Raw genomic sequence first — 17,054 nt, forward strand, 5'->3', positions numbered from 1 at the left:
TATATAAGCTTTCCAGAGATGGTGAAGTAACAAAGTACAAATACTTTGTTACTGTACTTAAGTAGAATTTTCTGCTATCTATAGCATTGTCCTGCTGGTTTGACATGGTGAGGCACTAGATCTGGAACAATGGCTGGACATGGAGAGGAAGAAGGACATCACGTCATGTATAATACACAGTGGACAGGAGAGACATCAAGAATCAACAACCCGACAGCGAACAGACATGAACAGAGCAGCTTTATACAATCAGACACAGGTGAACACAATCAGGAAACATAATAGCACAGGACCAACACGAAGCTCCGGTCCGGAAGGGGAGTTTGGACCGGAGTTTCGTGTTGGTCCTGTGCTATTATCCTGACTACTTCGCTATTTGTCTGAGAATACATTTTAGCCTCGGTAAATGTACTTTCTACTTCCTGCATTTTCAAATCAGGATTGTTAATCTTTTTAAGCGCACAAGATGATGATGGTAAATCGAGTAAGAGAAGAAAATCTAAAACCAGGTAGCATTTATTGTGGTAGTTAATGTTGTGCATACTTGTGTTTTTGAAGCAATGCACATTGATTGATTGATAAGTACTACTGAAAAATCTGGCCATCGACCCAACCATACATACAGTCCCTCACAAAAGTCTCGTCGCTTGTGTAAAAATTGACCTCAAGTGCCGCTGAAATATATTTCTAATCAATATTTTTTTTTTTTTACAAGAAATGTCTCATTTTATTCCCAGCAGCTTTTGTAATAATGTTTCAGTGCAAATGAAACAGAAAGTATTCTAATATTCAAAGCTTGGTAAAGCCCATTGAGTCCATAAGACATAAGTGTTGTCGCCTTGTCATATGAACTTCACCTGTGACTAATAATGGATCTATTAGGTGTCAGGTGTGTATAAAAAGACCCCCAGTACACTAGACCTTCACATCAACTGCAACTAGACCTCTGCAAACATGTCTAAGATTCACCCTGAGACTAAAGTGTTGAGGCTGAAGACCAGATCCACTGCTGATGTGGCAGACACCTTCAGTGTGTCTCAGCATGAAGTACTGAGGATAAAAAAAAGATTTGAAGAGACTGGAGACGTTTTTGACAAGCCCAGGTCAGACCACCACAAGACAACTGCTCGAGAGGGCCTTTTTTTTGGCTCAAAAATCCAAGTCCAGCCCATTTTTCACTTCAGCAGAGCTCCACGAGACCTGGTCACCTGAAGTCCCTGTGTCTCGAAATGGCTTAATGGCCTCGAAATGGCTTAATGGCCTCCATGGTCGAATCAGTGCTCAGAAGCCAGCACTAAACAAAAGACAATTGAAGAAAATGTGTGGCATTTGCCAAGACCCACAGCCTGCTAAAAGGATGGATGCTGGAAAAGTGGCAGAAGGTGGATTTTTCAGATGAATCTTCTGTTGAATTACACCACAGTCACCGCAAATATTGCAGGAGACCTACTGGAGCCACATGGATCTGAGATTCACCCAGAAAACAGTGAAGTTTGGTGGCGAAAAAATCATGGTCTGGCGGTACATCCAGTATGGGGGTGTGTGAGAGATCTGCAGGTGGAAGGAAACATCAATAGTCTGAAATACCAAGAAATCTTAGCTACCTTTTATATTCCCAACATGAAAGAGGCCAAATTCTGCAGCAGGATGGTGCTCCATCACATACTTCCATCTCCACATCAAAGTTCCTCAAGGCGAAGAAGATCAAGATGCTCCAGGATTGGCCAGCCCAGTCACCAGACATGAACATCATTGAGCATGTGTGGGGTAGGATGAAAGAGGAAGTATGGAAGACGAAACCAAAGAATACTGATGAACTCTGGGATTCATGCAAGACTGCTTCTTTGCTATTCCTGATGACTTCATCAATAAATTACATGAATCCTTGCCAGAGCGCATGGATGAGGTCCTTCAAGCTCATGGTAGTCATACAAGATATTAAATTTGGATCTCAGAGCACCGCTACTTCATTTGCTGATATATTTTTGTATTTGCAATAAATTTGTTCAATTTCTGTACAGGTGACAAAACATTTGTCTTGCCAAAATTTGACCTGTCTGTCTTTATTAAAATATAAATCTTTTTTCAGTGAAACTAATCCATTTCAATGCATTAAACATCATTTGGTAGGGATTGAACTTTTCATATGAGCTATTTCTAACACCAATTGATTAATTAAAAGTCAGGTTAATAGCAGGTGTTTCCACAAAATAGATAAAAGACAAGACTTTTGTCAGGGACTGTATACACAACACAGTATTACATTGGGGGCTGGACAGGTCAGGGAGATAGGGGACAAGATCAGAAAAGCAGGTGTGGGTTACATTAGGATAGAGGAGGAGAACAATAAAAACAATCCCCAGATTGTACACTTGTACATTGTGAGAACGGAAAAAAAAAAAAAAAACCTTCAGCAGCATGAGCACAGACTCTACTCAACATCACACAGGCCCACCAGTTCCCGCCGGAGGGTACGAAGTGGACGGACTTATGGGGGGGGGGGGGGGGGAGTGCATATCAGTGTGTGTGTGTGTGTAATTAAGTGTCCTTGAGTCAATGAGAGAGTGGAGACTTTCTTTTCATACAATTTTCACTCCATGTTTTATACATGCGGTTCTGGTGGTTGTTTAGTTATTTACCTCTTTCTTAGAGGGATGCAGAATTTTGAATGATGAAATGACCAAATACATACTTAAATATCACATCATTGGTAGTGATGTGGTTCTCCCCCAGTTTGTGTTTAGGAAAGATTTTTGAATCCATTTCACTAAATTTTTCTCTATTTGCAATTTTTGCAAAATTACTCTATACTTTCATATACTATACGTTTATTCTTTAACTGGAGTTAAAAAGTTCACCAATACTTTGACTTTTACTAGAGTTTTTTTACTTGAGTAAAGAATGTGTGTACTTTTGACACCTCTGAAGCTTTCACATCCATTAAATTACACTTAGGCCCCTTATTTAATATTTAGGTAAGACTAAGTCCTCAGTATTTTTAAAAGTACTTTGGGAAGTGACAACTGAATGGCTAGAATCAAGAGACAATCTGTCAACGTAAAAAGGCAGAATAGGCATCTAGACAAATTGGGCTCCATTACCTGTGCAGATGCGGCCAATCTTCTTAAAGCCAGGCTGGCACTCACACACAGCACTCCCACCCAGTCCTTTACAGTAGGAGTAGGCCGGGCACTTTGAACATGTTTGTGAGACTGTCCAGACACACATAAAAAAAAAGCTGAATTATAGTAAAATATAAAAAAATCCATTCTTTGGAAACTTGTAACTTTGAATTGTATTTAAACTCAGAACAAATTACAAGAAATGACTTAGACTATTACACTTTCTGTTGAGTGCTTTTGATAAAAAATAAAAATAAAAAAACATTCACTGACAAGAAAAACCTTTTACTTGTCAGTGAATGGGTATAATTTATATAGCACGTATCACATTGTTTTACCTTGGTCACATTTGGGACCTGAATAAGGTGGCTGACAATAGCACTCTCCATCACCATCAGGCCCTGAATTACACTTCCCGTTCACACAATTACACTCTGCATGAGGACAACGTGTGTTAAAGCACGTAGAAATTTCACATGGATTTACTTCCAGCAAGAAGATTTCATGTTCTAAACAATCTGAAGCAGTCTGAATCATGCCTACAGGGTGGTGTTCTGGGGAGCGGTACCTGATGTGCAGTGTTCTCCATAAGCCTTTTTGTTTGTACATTCCTCACATGCCAAACCTGCGAATCCCTCCTAAACATAGAATTTGGAGACGAGAAGGAATTTTAAACTCCCCCTCAGGGTTGAGTAGAAGCCATGAATATCCTATAAAACTGTAGTACTTATCACACAGTAAAAACACGAGCTTAGAGCTGCAAGGTTGAAATAAATCACAATCACGACTAGATTATTTTTTGTAAATAGTAATCATGCATTATTAAGTGTAAATAGATGTAAAGCATCATGTTTCTTCATTTGATTTATGTTGCAATTCTCATATACGTAAAACATTTTCATGCAAAGTACAAGACAATGTGACTACAGTCTGAAAAGTTCCTACCTTACAGACACATGTACCATTCCCTGCGGTGCCATCCAAGCAGGTACCATGCCAGTTACATGACCGGCCAGAAAAACGGGGGCAAGCTGAAAAATGCCCACACACACACACACACACACACACACACACACACACACGCACACACACAAACACACACTTTTATAAGTTTCAATAAGCTTTTATTGACAATTACATCAAGTTCATGCAAAGAGTCAATATTTGCAGTGTTGGCCCATTTTTTCGAGACCTCTGCAATGGATACCAGCAGGAAACACATGTGGTCATCACTGCATTGCATAAAAAGGGCTTCACAGGCAAGCATATTGCTGCTACTAAGATTGCACATAATCAAATATTTATCAGATTATCAAAACCTCAAGGAGAGAGGTTCAAGTGGTTCAGGGTGCCCAAGAAAGTCCAGCAAGAGCCAGGACCATCTCCTAAAGATGATTCAGCTGCTGGATCGGGGTGTCGCTGGTGCAGAGCTTGCTCAGGAATGAATTGAACTGCTGAGGACTGGGGTAAAACCATTTTCTCTGATGAAGCCCTTTTTGGGGCATCTGGAAAAATGCTTGTCCGGAGAAGAAAAGGTGACGCTACCATCAGTCCTGTCTCGTGCCAACAGTAAAGCATCCTGAGACCATTCATGTGTGGAGCTGCTTCTCATCCAAGGGAGTGGGCCACTCACAATTTTGCCCTAGAACACACCTATGAATAAAGAACGGTACCAAAACATCCTCCAACAGCAACTTCTCCCAACCATCCAAGAACAGTTTGGTGGAGAACAATGTCGTTATAAGGCCAAAGTGAGAACTAAGTGGCTTGGGGAACAGAACATTTAAATTCAGAACCTTGTGGTCAATACTGAAGAGGCAGGTGGACAAGCAAGAAACCACAAATTCGGACAAACTCCAGGCACTGATTATGTAGGAATTTGGCCCAGAAGTTGACTGACAGCTTGTCAGGGCGAATTGCAGAGGTCTTGAAAAAAAGAGCCGACTCTGCAAATATTGACTCTTTGCATAAACTTATAAAATGCATGTAATTATACTTCAATACACCACAGCAACAACTGACAAAAAAGTATTTGTGTCATTCTCTAAACTTTTGCCCACGATTTGCTATCAAAGTATATGTAAATATGCATATACTTTGATAGCAAATCTTTGCAAACATTGCAGAAGAGAAATTGAAAAGATGGAGAATTGGTTCGGTTTCAATTTCTTTTTTTCATGTCACGTGCAACGTGATACTGCTGATCACAGATGACCAGACGTACCACAAAGGCTGACACAGACAAACCGCGTCATGCATTTCCTTAATCATGCAGTTGTGTAAGGCCTGATCAATTGTGAACAGGCATTTATTTTGAAACTATTATATCATTCATCATATGTATAATCTTATATTCTAGTATAATACTGTATGGACACATCTTAAGAAAGCAGCTATACATGTCACAGGCAGCATTGATTTAAATACCCTACATGACTGTCAAACGCTTACACAATCATAAAGATACTCACCCAAACAAAGAGGTCCCCAGAAGTTTGGGCAACACCGACGTTCCTTCACAACCTTCTCGCATGTGTGGGTGCAGCCAGGCAGGTCAAACTCTCGCTGTCCAATGCTCACAGTGTAACTGTGTCAAAAAAAACAGAAAAACGAAACAGGATGCTCCTTAAGTGCTTTACAAAAGCGCAACTTTGCAAGGCATGCAAAAAAAGAAGCCCATAATACTGAAATAAAGACAAGAGAAAAAAAGGAAAGTTCTTTTTCAGTGAAGTAGTAAAATTGTAATCAGTTTCTGAAAAAAAGGTGATTATACCTGCAGTTTGCAATCCCAGTGTCTCCTGTAATCCTCCTAAAACTCCTGGCACAAGTTACTGTTGATGCTGCAGCACATGATGTGCATGGGGTGGTATACTGGATGGTGCGCAGTTCATCGCAGCGATTTGAAGTGCTCTATAAAGGAAAAAAAAAACAATTTACGTTCCGAATCTCATCAAATGTTCATTTGGCTTCATCGTAAAGACAAAGTTTAGTAAAATGGGGGAGATGCATGCACAGACCTTTAATTTCTGACTTTGCACTAGTCTGTAATCTATTATAATTCATATTGTAAGAATGCAATGGAGTTTAGAAGCTTACCTCTTGCTGGTAACTATGTGATACCATTAATCCCAGAATGAGGAAAAGCATGTCTGTTTGCTTTGACTACCCGGTGCTGGTACTCCGGAGATAAGATCGAGGCTCAACACCCTCCCTCACGACTGCAGCGTTGGGTCTCCAGAGGTGCCGAAGAGTCCAAGTTCCCAAAAAAGTCTCCCTCCTACGTTTTCATCCTATTTTGCTCGATTGGAACCACCCGGCCCGTCCTCTTTCAAACTCACCGGTGTGGAGCCCTTCGACGTTGCCACACGAGAGCCAGGAGACAAACATGAGCTTGAGGAAAATGTCTTTTCCTGACAGGAAAATCTACGGATTTCCTCCTTTGAACCGTCTCCATCATTGGGCGGATATCCTGTTTGTCAGCTGACTAGATTTTCAGATTCAGCATAATTTGAGAGAAAACAAACCATCAAGCCACAAATGGTCCATTTCTTTTTGTGGCTGTTGTTTAGGGACACCGGCTCTTTCAAGGGCTGATTTATTTATTATTATTTTTCAACGAGGCCATTGTCCCTTGTCAAAGTCTAAAAATTGGTATGCTGGTATGCTGGACATTCTCAAAAAATCCGCTCCTCGTTCAATTTAAAATTTTGCAAAAGTGCCCAGAAAAAAAGCCTTAAATGCACCCAGTTTCATGGATGCAGGGAATAAAAAGGAATGATTTCAACCTGCTGTGACCCCGTGTCTGCTGTGGAACTCCGCTGTCTCATCAGTACAACCATCTTCCTTCCATTGTGTTCCTCCCAGCAGTACTGGCCAAAGGTGTTGAAGGAAAGTTATACTTCCTGACATGGGGTGGCGGGGTCACTTATCTTTGTGTCTCAGGGTGCTAAGCCAGCACATTTGAATGGCAGGGAATGTTGGGTACCGTAGTAAAAGGTTTCGTTTTTGGCATTTGAAAGCTAACAGGATGTCAGTCCGAGCGCTTGATGGCATCTTTCCCCCCTTTCCCCTTTTCTCGGATTTCCAGCACAGTCATTGTATGGGTGAAACTGCAATGTGAACATTCCGTTTTTATACACCAATTTTGCTATTAGTATCACTACTAATAATTATCTTATAATTATTACGTAAAAAATTGGGCAAAAATGACCTGTTTACCTGATCAATGGGGAAGCGATGGCAGCTGGAACCTCTGTGGGAAGAAAGCAAACTTGTTATGCTCTGGACATTGGACCGCGGCGTCCATATACATGTTACTTAGACACCCGCTGCTGGAACAGTAATCTGATGGTAGTGACCTCTTTCAACAGGACAATATGCCTCAACACAGAAGAAAAGGTTACTGAGGCACCACCTCACAACTTAAAGGGTCTTATATACGACAGCGAACCTTCAGAAGTCAACAGTTCACGTTCACCAGCTCCAAAGCTACATCAAGCATGCTGTTCCAATCCATACACACCAGGGGGTGTGTGTACACTGTGTGTTACACTACACTGTGGCTGATCTCAGGTCAGGGTTTGCTGTAATTGCACTTTTCCTAGGGTGACCTTTTAGTGCTGTAAAGATTACTGGATTCTCACTAGTAAATTCTGCCTCTTCTGGATAACAGGCTGCTGCAGACCACAGCTCTCCACAGCACAGTGTTGCATTCATTCATTTTATAATAAAATAATACATGGTTTTGTCTAGACTGTTCCAGACCAAATTTTAAATGTTTATGAAAAGGTGGGTTTAGACAGGAAACTCTTTTTGCTGAACGACGAAGGGACAAATGTGAGGCACTGCTGACTGTGACCTTATCTCTTCCTGTTTTTCCACTGAGCCTGGTTTGTTCCAGGGTCTCAAGGGAATTCTCCAGCATTAAACCTTTTCTCTCACAATGTCCTGTGTCAAACATGTAATGAGTATCATTCTCATTAAGCTTCAAATCTAACCGTGTGTCTCTTTATATTTACAAATAAAAAATGGACAAAGTGGACACTTTAAAATAAAACGTATCAGCAGATTTTAAGATGAGACATTTATTAGCATTTTTTTTTCTGTTGCCAGTAGAATTAGATTGACGCAAGGTGGATGTTGTCAAACAGGAAAACTAGGGGTGATGGTGCTTTCATTTTGCTCTGTATCTGAATTTGATTGTGACATACACAAGTCACAGCATTAGTGGAAGTGTTAGAATTAGTCCAATACACTAAAGCCAGCCCTTTTCTAGTTCATTGGACGTTGTCGCTCTCACTGAACTCCAGGGGGAGACATTCACCGGTCAAAATATGGTTGGAGTGGGCAGTTAAAAAAAGAAAAGCTGAGAATGTGACTTCTGATATAGAAATGATAAATAATTGTAGGAGAGTACACTATTTAAAGCAGTCAGCAGGCTGGGGTTCTTTAGCTGGAGGCTCAGGTGACTTGCACTCTGAAGGGGCCTGAGTCTGGACTAGAATCGTGAATTATCTGTAGTTAGTCACCATTTTGGAAACCTGAGTTTCATTTCACTAGCCACACCCAGGCCAGACTTAAATATGATCCATCAGAAAAAGTGAAGAAGGCCAAAGGATCCCAAAAAGGAAGCAATTCAGGTATTTATTACAAAAGTATTTAGTGATAAAACTACTCGAGTACTGAGAAACTGTTTGATTGTTTGATTTCAATTTATTCAGACAGAAAAAATGTGCTGCTTCTAGTATGTCCTAATAATATTAATAAGTACAATACATTATTAATAATATGTATTAATAAAGTATTAATAAAGTACAATTTGTAGTAGTTAATGGACTAATTCTGAGCGTACCAGCTATAGCACATATGCAAATTATTTGTGGGTGGTAGTAGCCTAGTGGGTAACACACTCGCCTATGAACCAGAAGACCCAGGTTCAAATCCCGCTTACTACCATTGTGTCCCTGAGTAAGATACTTAACCCTAAATTGCTCCGGGGGGGACTGTCCCTGTAAATACTGATTGTAAGTCGCTCTGGATAAGGGCGTCTGATAAATGCCTTAAATGTAAATGTAATGTAAATTTGTGTTAGCACTGATATGAAATAAATAGCAATGCTACTTAGTTTATGGCACCATTTAACAAATTGCTTACAAATGTTCAAAGGGTTTGTATGAAAGTCTTTGACTTGGTATTCTTTCTGTAACCTGTGGTTTTAGCACTTCTGCTATTTTTCATTCCCCGTCTGATGCGTGAGGAGTTTATGCCGCTCTGCTGCCCCAGTTTGTGTGCGGTCATGTGTCTGGATGGTGAACCGTAGTCATGTGTTAGATCTACTGCCGGAATCTTATTCTGTTTCTTATTTATAAATGCACTTAAGCAAAAGTAAAAAGTATTGCGTTGTAAACCTAATCTTAAAAGTATTATATATATGTGTGTGTGTGTGTGTGCTACTCAAGTAAATGTAACACATTACTACTGCTCCAATCCAACTACTGCTCTAAAGTCAGTCCTTCAATACACTGTGGTGTTGCAGGGGCCGTCATACCTAGGATACAGGTGAAGGCAGACAGAGCTGAGGGCGGGACAAAAGGTGAGGACCGGTGAACTGAGGCATGACCAGGGCAGCCACAACTTTAACCTTTTGGAAGGGGAGTATCAAGTTCCATCTGGGGGGTATTCCAGACAGCAGGTTGAGTGACATTCCCCGTTTAATGGTCAGTTAGTGAAGCTCAATTTTTGGTTCCAAAAACAGCGGTGACTTTCTGGGCATGTATGTAACCATAGCAACTTACTCTCTGAAGATAACCTGCTCGGTAGCAAGTTATTTTCCAGGGTCAGTTTGTTTCAGAAGGTTACTGAGTATGGCATGCCCTTTTTCGCTGGGAGAGTTATAAGGCCGCGTATTGATGTCTTTTCATTTCCTAATGATTCTACGTACAGCACTTGGTTTTTCTGTAGTAATATCTATCACTCATATTTAATATGAAGTCACACTATTTATATCTACAGTGGTTTGCAAAAGTATTCGACCCCCTTGAACTTTTCCACATTTGGTCACATTACAGCCACAAACATTAATTTATTTTATTGGAATTCCACGTGAAAGACCAATACAAAGTGGTGTACACTTGAGAAGTGGAACGGAAATCATACATGATTCCAAAATTTTTTACAAATAAATAACTGAAAAGTGGGGTGTGCATATTTATTCAGCCCCCTTTGGTCTGAGTGCAGTCAGTAACCCATAGACAATGCCTGATAAGTGCTAATGACTAAATAGAGTGCACCTGTGTGTAATCTAATGTCAGTACAAATACAGCTGCTCTGTGACGGCCTCAGAGGTTGTTTAAGAGAATATTGGGAGCAACAAAACAATATCCAAAGAACACACCAGACAGGTCAGGGATAACCTTCTTGGAGTCTGCAAAAGACTTGAGACTGGGGCGGAGGTTCACCTTCCAGCAGGACAATGACCCTAAACATAAAGGCAGGGCAACAATGGAATGGCCCAGTCAAAGTCCAGATCTAAATCCAATCGAGAATCTGTGGCAGGATCTGAAAACTGCTGTTCACAAATGCTGTCCATCTAATCTGACTGAGCTGTTTTGCAAAGAAGAATGGGCAATAATTCCAGTCTCTAGATGTGCAAAGCTGGTAGAGACATACCCTAAAAGACTGGCAGCTGTAATTGCAGCAAAAGGTGGTTCTACAAAGTATTGACTCAAGGGGCTGAATAAATACGCACACCCCACTTTTCAGTTATTTATTTGTAAAAAATGTTTGGAATCATGTATGATTTTCTCAAGTGTATACTACATTGTATTGGTCTTTCACGTGTGGCTGGAATGTGACAATCTGAAAAAGGTTCAAGGGGGCCGAATACTTTTGCAACCCACTGCATACATGTATTCATCCTGCACACTTACACACATGACTTTTTATTTCTGGGTTTCCTATTAAGGCTGCTTCAATAAATGAGGGAGACTATGTTAATAGGAGACCTATTCATAGTATCAATGTGCAGGTAACAGCCTGATGTCCTTAATATATTTGCCTGTACTTGCTGTGGTGGCTCAGGTCTGAAGACCTTTTATGACTACATGGTAGCCTCATCCATCTGTTTTCGTGTGGTCTGCTGGGCAGGTAGCATCTCCGCTGGGGACAGAAAGAGACTGAACAGGCTGATCTGGAGGGCCAGCTCTGTTCTAGGATGCCCCCTGACCCAGTGGAGGTGGTGAGTGGCTAAACAGTCATCCCTGCTGGACAACATCTCCCACCATATACAGGAGACCCTCACAGCACTGAGTAGTTTGTGTTGTGCTTCACAACATTGCCACTATAAGAGGAGAGAGCCAACCTCCTTGTATTGAAGAAGATGGCCCAGAGGAACTCCTACAGACTTTTGCACACACCAGAGATGGAAGATCTTTGAGAGACAGGATTTGACAAAATTGCTTTTATTAAATTGCTGGCGCTGGTCTGCTGTGCAGTTCATTTCTTTATTTCCTGACAAACAATGAAAGCAAAAATAAATAAAATATGTTTTTTATTACATTGCTCTATGTACACAACACTTCTATCATGCAACAGATTAATATTCACACGAGATCTCACCTTAACGTGATGCTCCAGTAATTACATTTCTAGTATTGCTTTTTTAATGCATAGCATTTTCTACTCCATTTGAAGCTGTATAATGTCCATCTCCATGTCACTTTTTCTTATTTGTTTATGAAGATGGACCTTATACATCTCCTTTGCTGGCAGCTAGGAAGGCAAAATAATTTAATAAATGAGATTCCGTCAGACAATAAAATTGAAATTTGGACAACCGCACACAAATTCTTACACTGCTTAGATTGTGCATTGAGGTTGAAGGACCTTCATCTGTAGGCAAATCTCCAGCTATGTACTAAATGCAACTAAAGGTACCTGACAACAAAACAACCATGACAGACTTCGTTCTTTCCATGGGGTCCAATAATACAATCCCTCTATCAGTATCTATAAGAAAATACAACCCATAAAATTCTCAATTATGTCAAAAAGCAACAGAGATTGTAATTTATTAAATCATATCAGGAAAACAAATCATAGTGGTAAACTTACATTTCACATTTACAGCATTTATCAGACGCCCTTATCCAGACCAGGTGGTCGGGGTGAAGGCAGCAGCGGGCAGCTCCTCCCGCACCCTTGTAGATGGTGGGAGGCGGGTGCTTGGAGCTGGTACCGGTGGCTGCCTGGGATATTGGCCATTCTCTGCAGCTGGCGGGGGCGCCTGGGCAGAGGGCTGTGGCGTCCAGGACCGGAACTGGTGGGATGACTTCCCAGTGAGGCAGGCTTGGCAGCGCAGTCGCCATCTTGCTCCTCCTTGCTGCTCACCTCTTCACAGACAAGTGGTGGGGAAGTGGTCGGTAAGTGGCCCACCACGGCCACCAGTCAGCCTTAGGGATGCACCGATACTTGCATTTCAGTACTCGCTGATACCGAGTACTTAATAAAACATGATTTAAATTTACAGGTAACCGCTTTAGTCATATAATTTAACAACAAAACAAGGGACTCGGCGCCAGTGGTTAACCCCTTACACGCCGCTCGACCAGACATTTCCCAGACTGGTATCTGCTATCAGTCCCCGGTATCGGGGGACTTTTAACGAGTACTTAAGAAAAAGTGGTATCGAGGCCGATACCAGATACCGGTATCGGAATCGGTGCATCCCTAGTCAGCCTCGTCTTCACTGAAGGGTCTGCGTTCTCCCGGTCCACTTGGGTGTTGGCTAGGATCCTGCAGAGGTCCATGCTGGCCAGCGCGTGTGCAGTGGTGTCTCCCTCGCAGCTGACCGTGTCCTCCTGGCTGTCCCTCCAACCCCTCACCCACAGCGGACCTCACTTCCAGGTGTCTGGGATCACCGTGGGGTCAGAAGGATGGCCTTGCTCTGTCTGGTCCCGCACATCACGCCTGACCCCATGGGCGGTCTTCCAGCACTCTTCTGCATTTTAGTTCTGTGCTCCTTGTTTGAGCTGCGCCATTCTGTCACGTCCGGGAGTTATTACTAACAAACACAAAGGAGACCAACAAAAACAAACTTGCCAGGAACTGAAAAACATACATAAAGTACGTAACAGACTCCACTAGAATGTTGCAGCCGTGGTCCACTGGCTGCATTCCGGTTTTATGGGAGTCCCAATCCATTAAGCCCAATTGGTGCCAAGGACTCCCTAATCGGGTGCCTGGGCATTACTCCCCATGGCCCAGGGGTGTCACAAAAGGATGCGGAAGGGGTGTTTAATTCATTCGCAATATAACAAAAGTGGAGGCGATATCAAATTTGCAATTTAAGACACTCATGTATTTACTCTGTTTGTTATCTTTTGCCAAGACAGCCAATTCAGCCGTATTATTTTTTTCATTTTATTATTCGCTTGTATTCTTCATATGCTCCAACTCCACCTCTGTGAAGTATGCCACTCTCTTTTTTTCCACTTTGATTTTCCATTTTGGCTTGTAAAATTGGCGATCCATTGAAATGGTCTTAGTGTATGCACCGTGCATGGGCATTAACTCTGAGTAACCAATAGGAGGTTGACTAAAATTACTCTTCTCAGGTGTCTTGGAGCCGACATACTCAACCCAGGTTATGATTTACCAAATGGTAAGTTAACCAATCTTTTTGGAATACTACTAAAAAAGTTACAAAGCATTTCAGAAAAAGGATGGTCATACCAACCAAAAACACCAGCGAGTCCACCTCTGAAGTTAGTGCTTCAAATCAGAAATTCATTCAATACATATTTGCTCCTGGACAGATCTTTTGCCAACACTGACTCCAATTGCTCTGAGATGCTGATGACACCATCACATCCACCACCCACTCCAGCCACACAGCTTGCTTCAGTGACATTAAATTATGGATGTAAGAGAAGTTCCTTCAACTCAATTGCAATAAATCTGAAATACTCATCATTGGTCCAGACTCCTCAGACATTGCATCTAGAACACCTTATTTACTACGGATGGCTCGTCACTTCCTCCAAAGCCACCCGCAAACTTTGAATCATATTTGACCCCACCTTTTCCTTTATACCACCTGTGTGTCACATCGATAAAACAACCTTTTTCACCTCTGCCCCCTCTGTGCTTCACCACAACCTAAAGACTCATCCATGCCCTCATTAACTCCAGTGTCGATTATGTAAATTGAAACATGTCCAAAACATACCCACTCCACCCACTGACACCACCCTCAAAACCTGAGTGACTGCTGCTGACACCTCCTTTATCCACTCTTGTATAATGTATCTATATGTTTTACCTCATGGCATCTGTATGTCTTCCCTCCATGTATTTTGTGATCTGTAAATATGGAATTGTAAAGTGTCTGGGTATTTAAAAAAGTACCATACAAAACCAATGTATTGTTATGATGATAATTTACATTTACAGCATTTATCAGACGCCCTTATCCAGAGCGACTTACAATCAGTATTTACAGGGACAGTCCCCCCCTGGAGCAACTTAAGGTTAAGTGTCTTGCTCAGGGACACAATGGTAGTAAGTGGGATTTGAACCCGGGTCTTCTGGTTCACAGGCGAGTGTCTTACCCACTAGGATACTACCACCTGTATAATGAAGATAATACAACCAAAGTTTCCCAATCAGAGTGAAAAGTTGTAAATGAACAGGGCTGATTGTAGTCTATGATAACACCGTATTCCCCTTCATGGTCTATTGTAAACAACAAACTTTGTTTGTCATTGGGGACACATGTGTGTTGGTCCCCAGCCCGGGTAAATGGGGAGGGTTGGGTCAGGAAGGGCATCCAGCATAAAACTATTGCCAGGTCAATTGTGTGCACAACCAGACCGGCTGATCCACTGTGGAGACCCGTAACGGGAGCTGTCGATATAAGCAGAAGAAGAGTCTTTTTGTGTACAATGGACTGTAATCTATTATCAACTTAAAAAAAGAAAAACTACATGGACATGCTAATGCATATTTATGAACTCTGGAGAAACCTGTAAACATACAGTACCTACAGTTCATCAAAATACCCAGATCATTTAATATAATAATAAGTGAAGTGATTGTCACATGTGATACACAGCAGCACAGCACACGGTGCACACAGTGAAATTTGTCCTCTGCATTTAACCCATCACCCTGAGTGAACAGTGGGCAGCCATGACAGGCGCCCGGCACTGCTTACACGCTTCCCGACGTGGCGTCCATACATGTCGATTTGGATGTGTTGTTTCAGCTCGTTGTAGACGCTGTACCTTCTGTATCTATTTCTCCAGTTGCTTACAATCCAACAGACCAGTTTATCCTTCTTAGGAATCTCAAAGTCTTCACCTTGATTGTCCACTTGAAGGAGCTTTCCATAAGGCATGAAAATGTCCGCATCCCGGCGATAATTTGCTGTCAGATTGAAGAGGTTGTTCAGAGCTGCTATTTTTAATGAATGGCTTGGTGACTCATGATTCCACCAAATCCATTTTTGGTGTGCAGGACGTGGCATATTTGGCATCCCTGAGAGATTTTTTTGCATATCTCTGTGATGAAACATTACACCGTTTGCTTTACTGTACAGATTTCTGTCCATAGTTATTTGACACCCCTGAATGTTGTACAGGGCATCACAAGTGAAAGAAAGGGAGCGTTTACCAAACGGTGGAAACCACAGCAGAATTATGGTATCTGGCCCAGTTGTTTTGAGATATCCTTCATTCTTGTCTTTGTTGGTGATACAGTGTGACAGGGATGTAAAAAATGAAGGGTTTTGGGTGATGAATATAGTCACTATCACGGAAATGGCGATCAGAAGTAGCCATAGTTGTCTCGAGATGCTTGACAATGACATGATTTACCTTTTGAAAAAGAGAGTACAAGATAATCAAATTGTATTTGGAGTTATGAATTAATAAAATAATTACAATAACAACATTAGTGCCTGCTGTTTGCTTTAATATGGCATCATTAAGTCATTCAATGTACAAGTGAAATATGACAGCTATTTATTGTTTATATAAGAATTGATTGCAACATGATAAAACAATTTGCTTTCAAAATACAGCATTTTAAATGTACATTTACGGCATTTTTCAGATGCCATTTTTCAGACACCATTTTCCAGAGCGACGTACAGCCAGTAAGGGTGTTAGTAGCCTAGGGGTAACACACTCACCTATGTCCCTGTAACTACTGATTGTAAGTCGCTCTGGATAAGGGCGTCTGATAAATGCTGTAAATGTAAATGTCAGTAGTTACAGGGACAGTCCCCCTGGAGACACTCAGGGTTAAATGTCACTGCTCAAGGACACAATGGTAGTATAAGTGGGGTTTGAAAAGGTTCATAGGCAAGTGTGTTAACCAGTTGAATATCTTTAAAAATTCTGTCTAATAATGATTTGTCTAATCGTATTTAATACAATTTTTTTTGACTCATTGGACCAGAGTTGAGAAAGCATTTATTCTTGTACTATGAGACAAGTCAGCACAGCAGTACAGGATTGTCTGTTCCTTTTATTCAGTAGATATTAGAAGGCAGTTTTCGTACAGAGAGAGAACTTTCCGACATGTGTCAGCATTTCTTCAAGGTATTAGTGTTTGCCAGCCAGTTCAGTTTTATCTACAAGCGACCTTCAGAAATCCTCATAAGTTCTGCCGGAAACATATCATTAATGTGACACTAATATATGGAAATGATTAAACATCTGGCTGTATGCTGGTTAAAGAAATATAGTTAGATATAGTTGTATAAAGGACATCAGTTAATTGAAATGAATAAAAGCTAACAGAAAAGTATCAACTGGTTAGATGGATATAAATGAATAAAGGATAACATAAATTAAAATTCCCTTACACCAACTTACCTGTAATGTGTCAAAAAACAATTTGAGGAGCAGCCAAGGTTCATCAATGAAC

General features: G+C 41.2%; 2 protein-coding genes and 1 long non-coding RNA gene across 5 annotated transcripts in view; 1 reads left to right on the forward strand and 2 right to left on the reverse strand.

Annotated features, from left to right (window-relative positions):
- The window catches only part of stab1 (stabilin 1), a 36,112-nt gene extending 29,560 nt beyond the window's left edge, over positions 1-6,552 (reverse strand). The window contains exons 1-7 of one of the 3 annotated variants that reach the window (XM_028998465.1): positions 6,219-6,552; positions 5,896-6,032; positions 5,594-5,709; positions 4,068-4,153; positions 3,691-3,760; positions 3,461-3,556; positions 3,102-3,212 (exon numbers count right to left, since the gene is read on the reverse strand). In XM_028998465.1, the coding sequence (XP_028854298.1) occupies positions 3,102-3,212; positions 3,461-3,556; positions 3,691-3,760; positions 4,068-4,153; positions 5,594-5,709; positions 5,896-6,032; positions 6,219-6,269 (667 nt within the window). In that variant the 5' untranslated portion in view covers positions 6,270-6,552. The remainder of the gene's footprint in view (positions 1-3,101; positions 3,213-3,460; positions 3,557-3,690; positions 3,761-4,067; positions 4,154-5,593; positions 5,710-5,895; positions 6,033-6,218) is intronic. The other 2 variants (XM_028998464.1, XM_028998466.1) reach the window with 2 other exon arrangements.
- A 1,995-nt stretch (positions 6,553-8,547) lies between these two features.
- LOC114801184 (uncharacterized) lies at positions 8,548-11,752 on the forward strand. The gene is made up of 3 exons (XR_003751465.1): positions 8,548-8,761; positions 9,658-9,714; positions 11,268-11,752. It is a non-coding gene; the product is annotated as an uncharacterized LOC114801184 (long non-coding RNA).
- Positions 11,753-15,274: 3,522 nt separating this feature from the next.
- On the reverse strand, positions 15,275-17,054 carry LOC114801132 (alpha-(1,3)-fucosyltransferase 9-like). Its single transcript, XM_028999121.1, has 2 exons — positions 17,003-17,054; positions 15,275-15,997 (listed from the first exon to the last, which is right to left on the reverse strand). The coding sequence occupies exon 2, from the start codon at positions 15,988-15,990 to the stop codon at positions 15,286-15,288; it is 705 nt and encodes a 234-aa protein (XP_028854954.1). The 5' UTR covers positions 15,991-15,997; positions 17,003-17,054; the 3' UTR covers positions 15,275-15,285.

Source organism: Denticeps clupeoides, chromosome 12 (genome assembly GCF_900700375.1).
Source record: "Denticeps clupeoides chromosome 12, fDenClu1.1, whole genome shotgun sequence".
In the NCBI taxonomy this organism is placed as follows: Eukaryota; Metazoa; Chordata; class Actinopteri; order Clupeiformes; family Denticipitidae; genus Denticeps; species Denticeps clupeoides.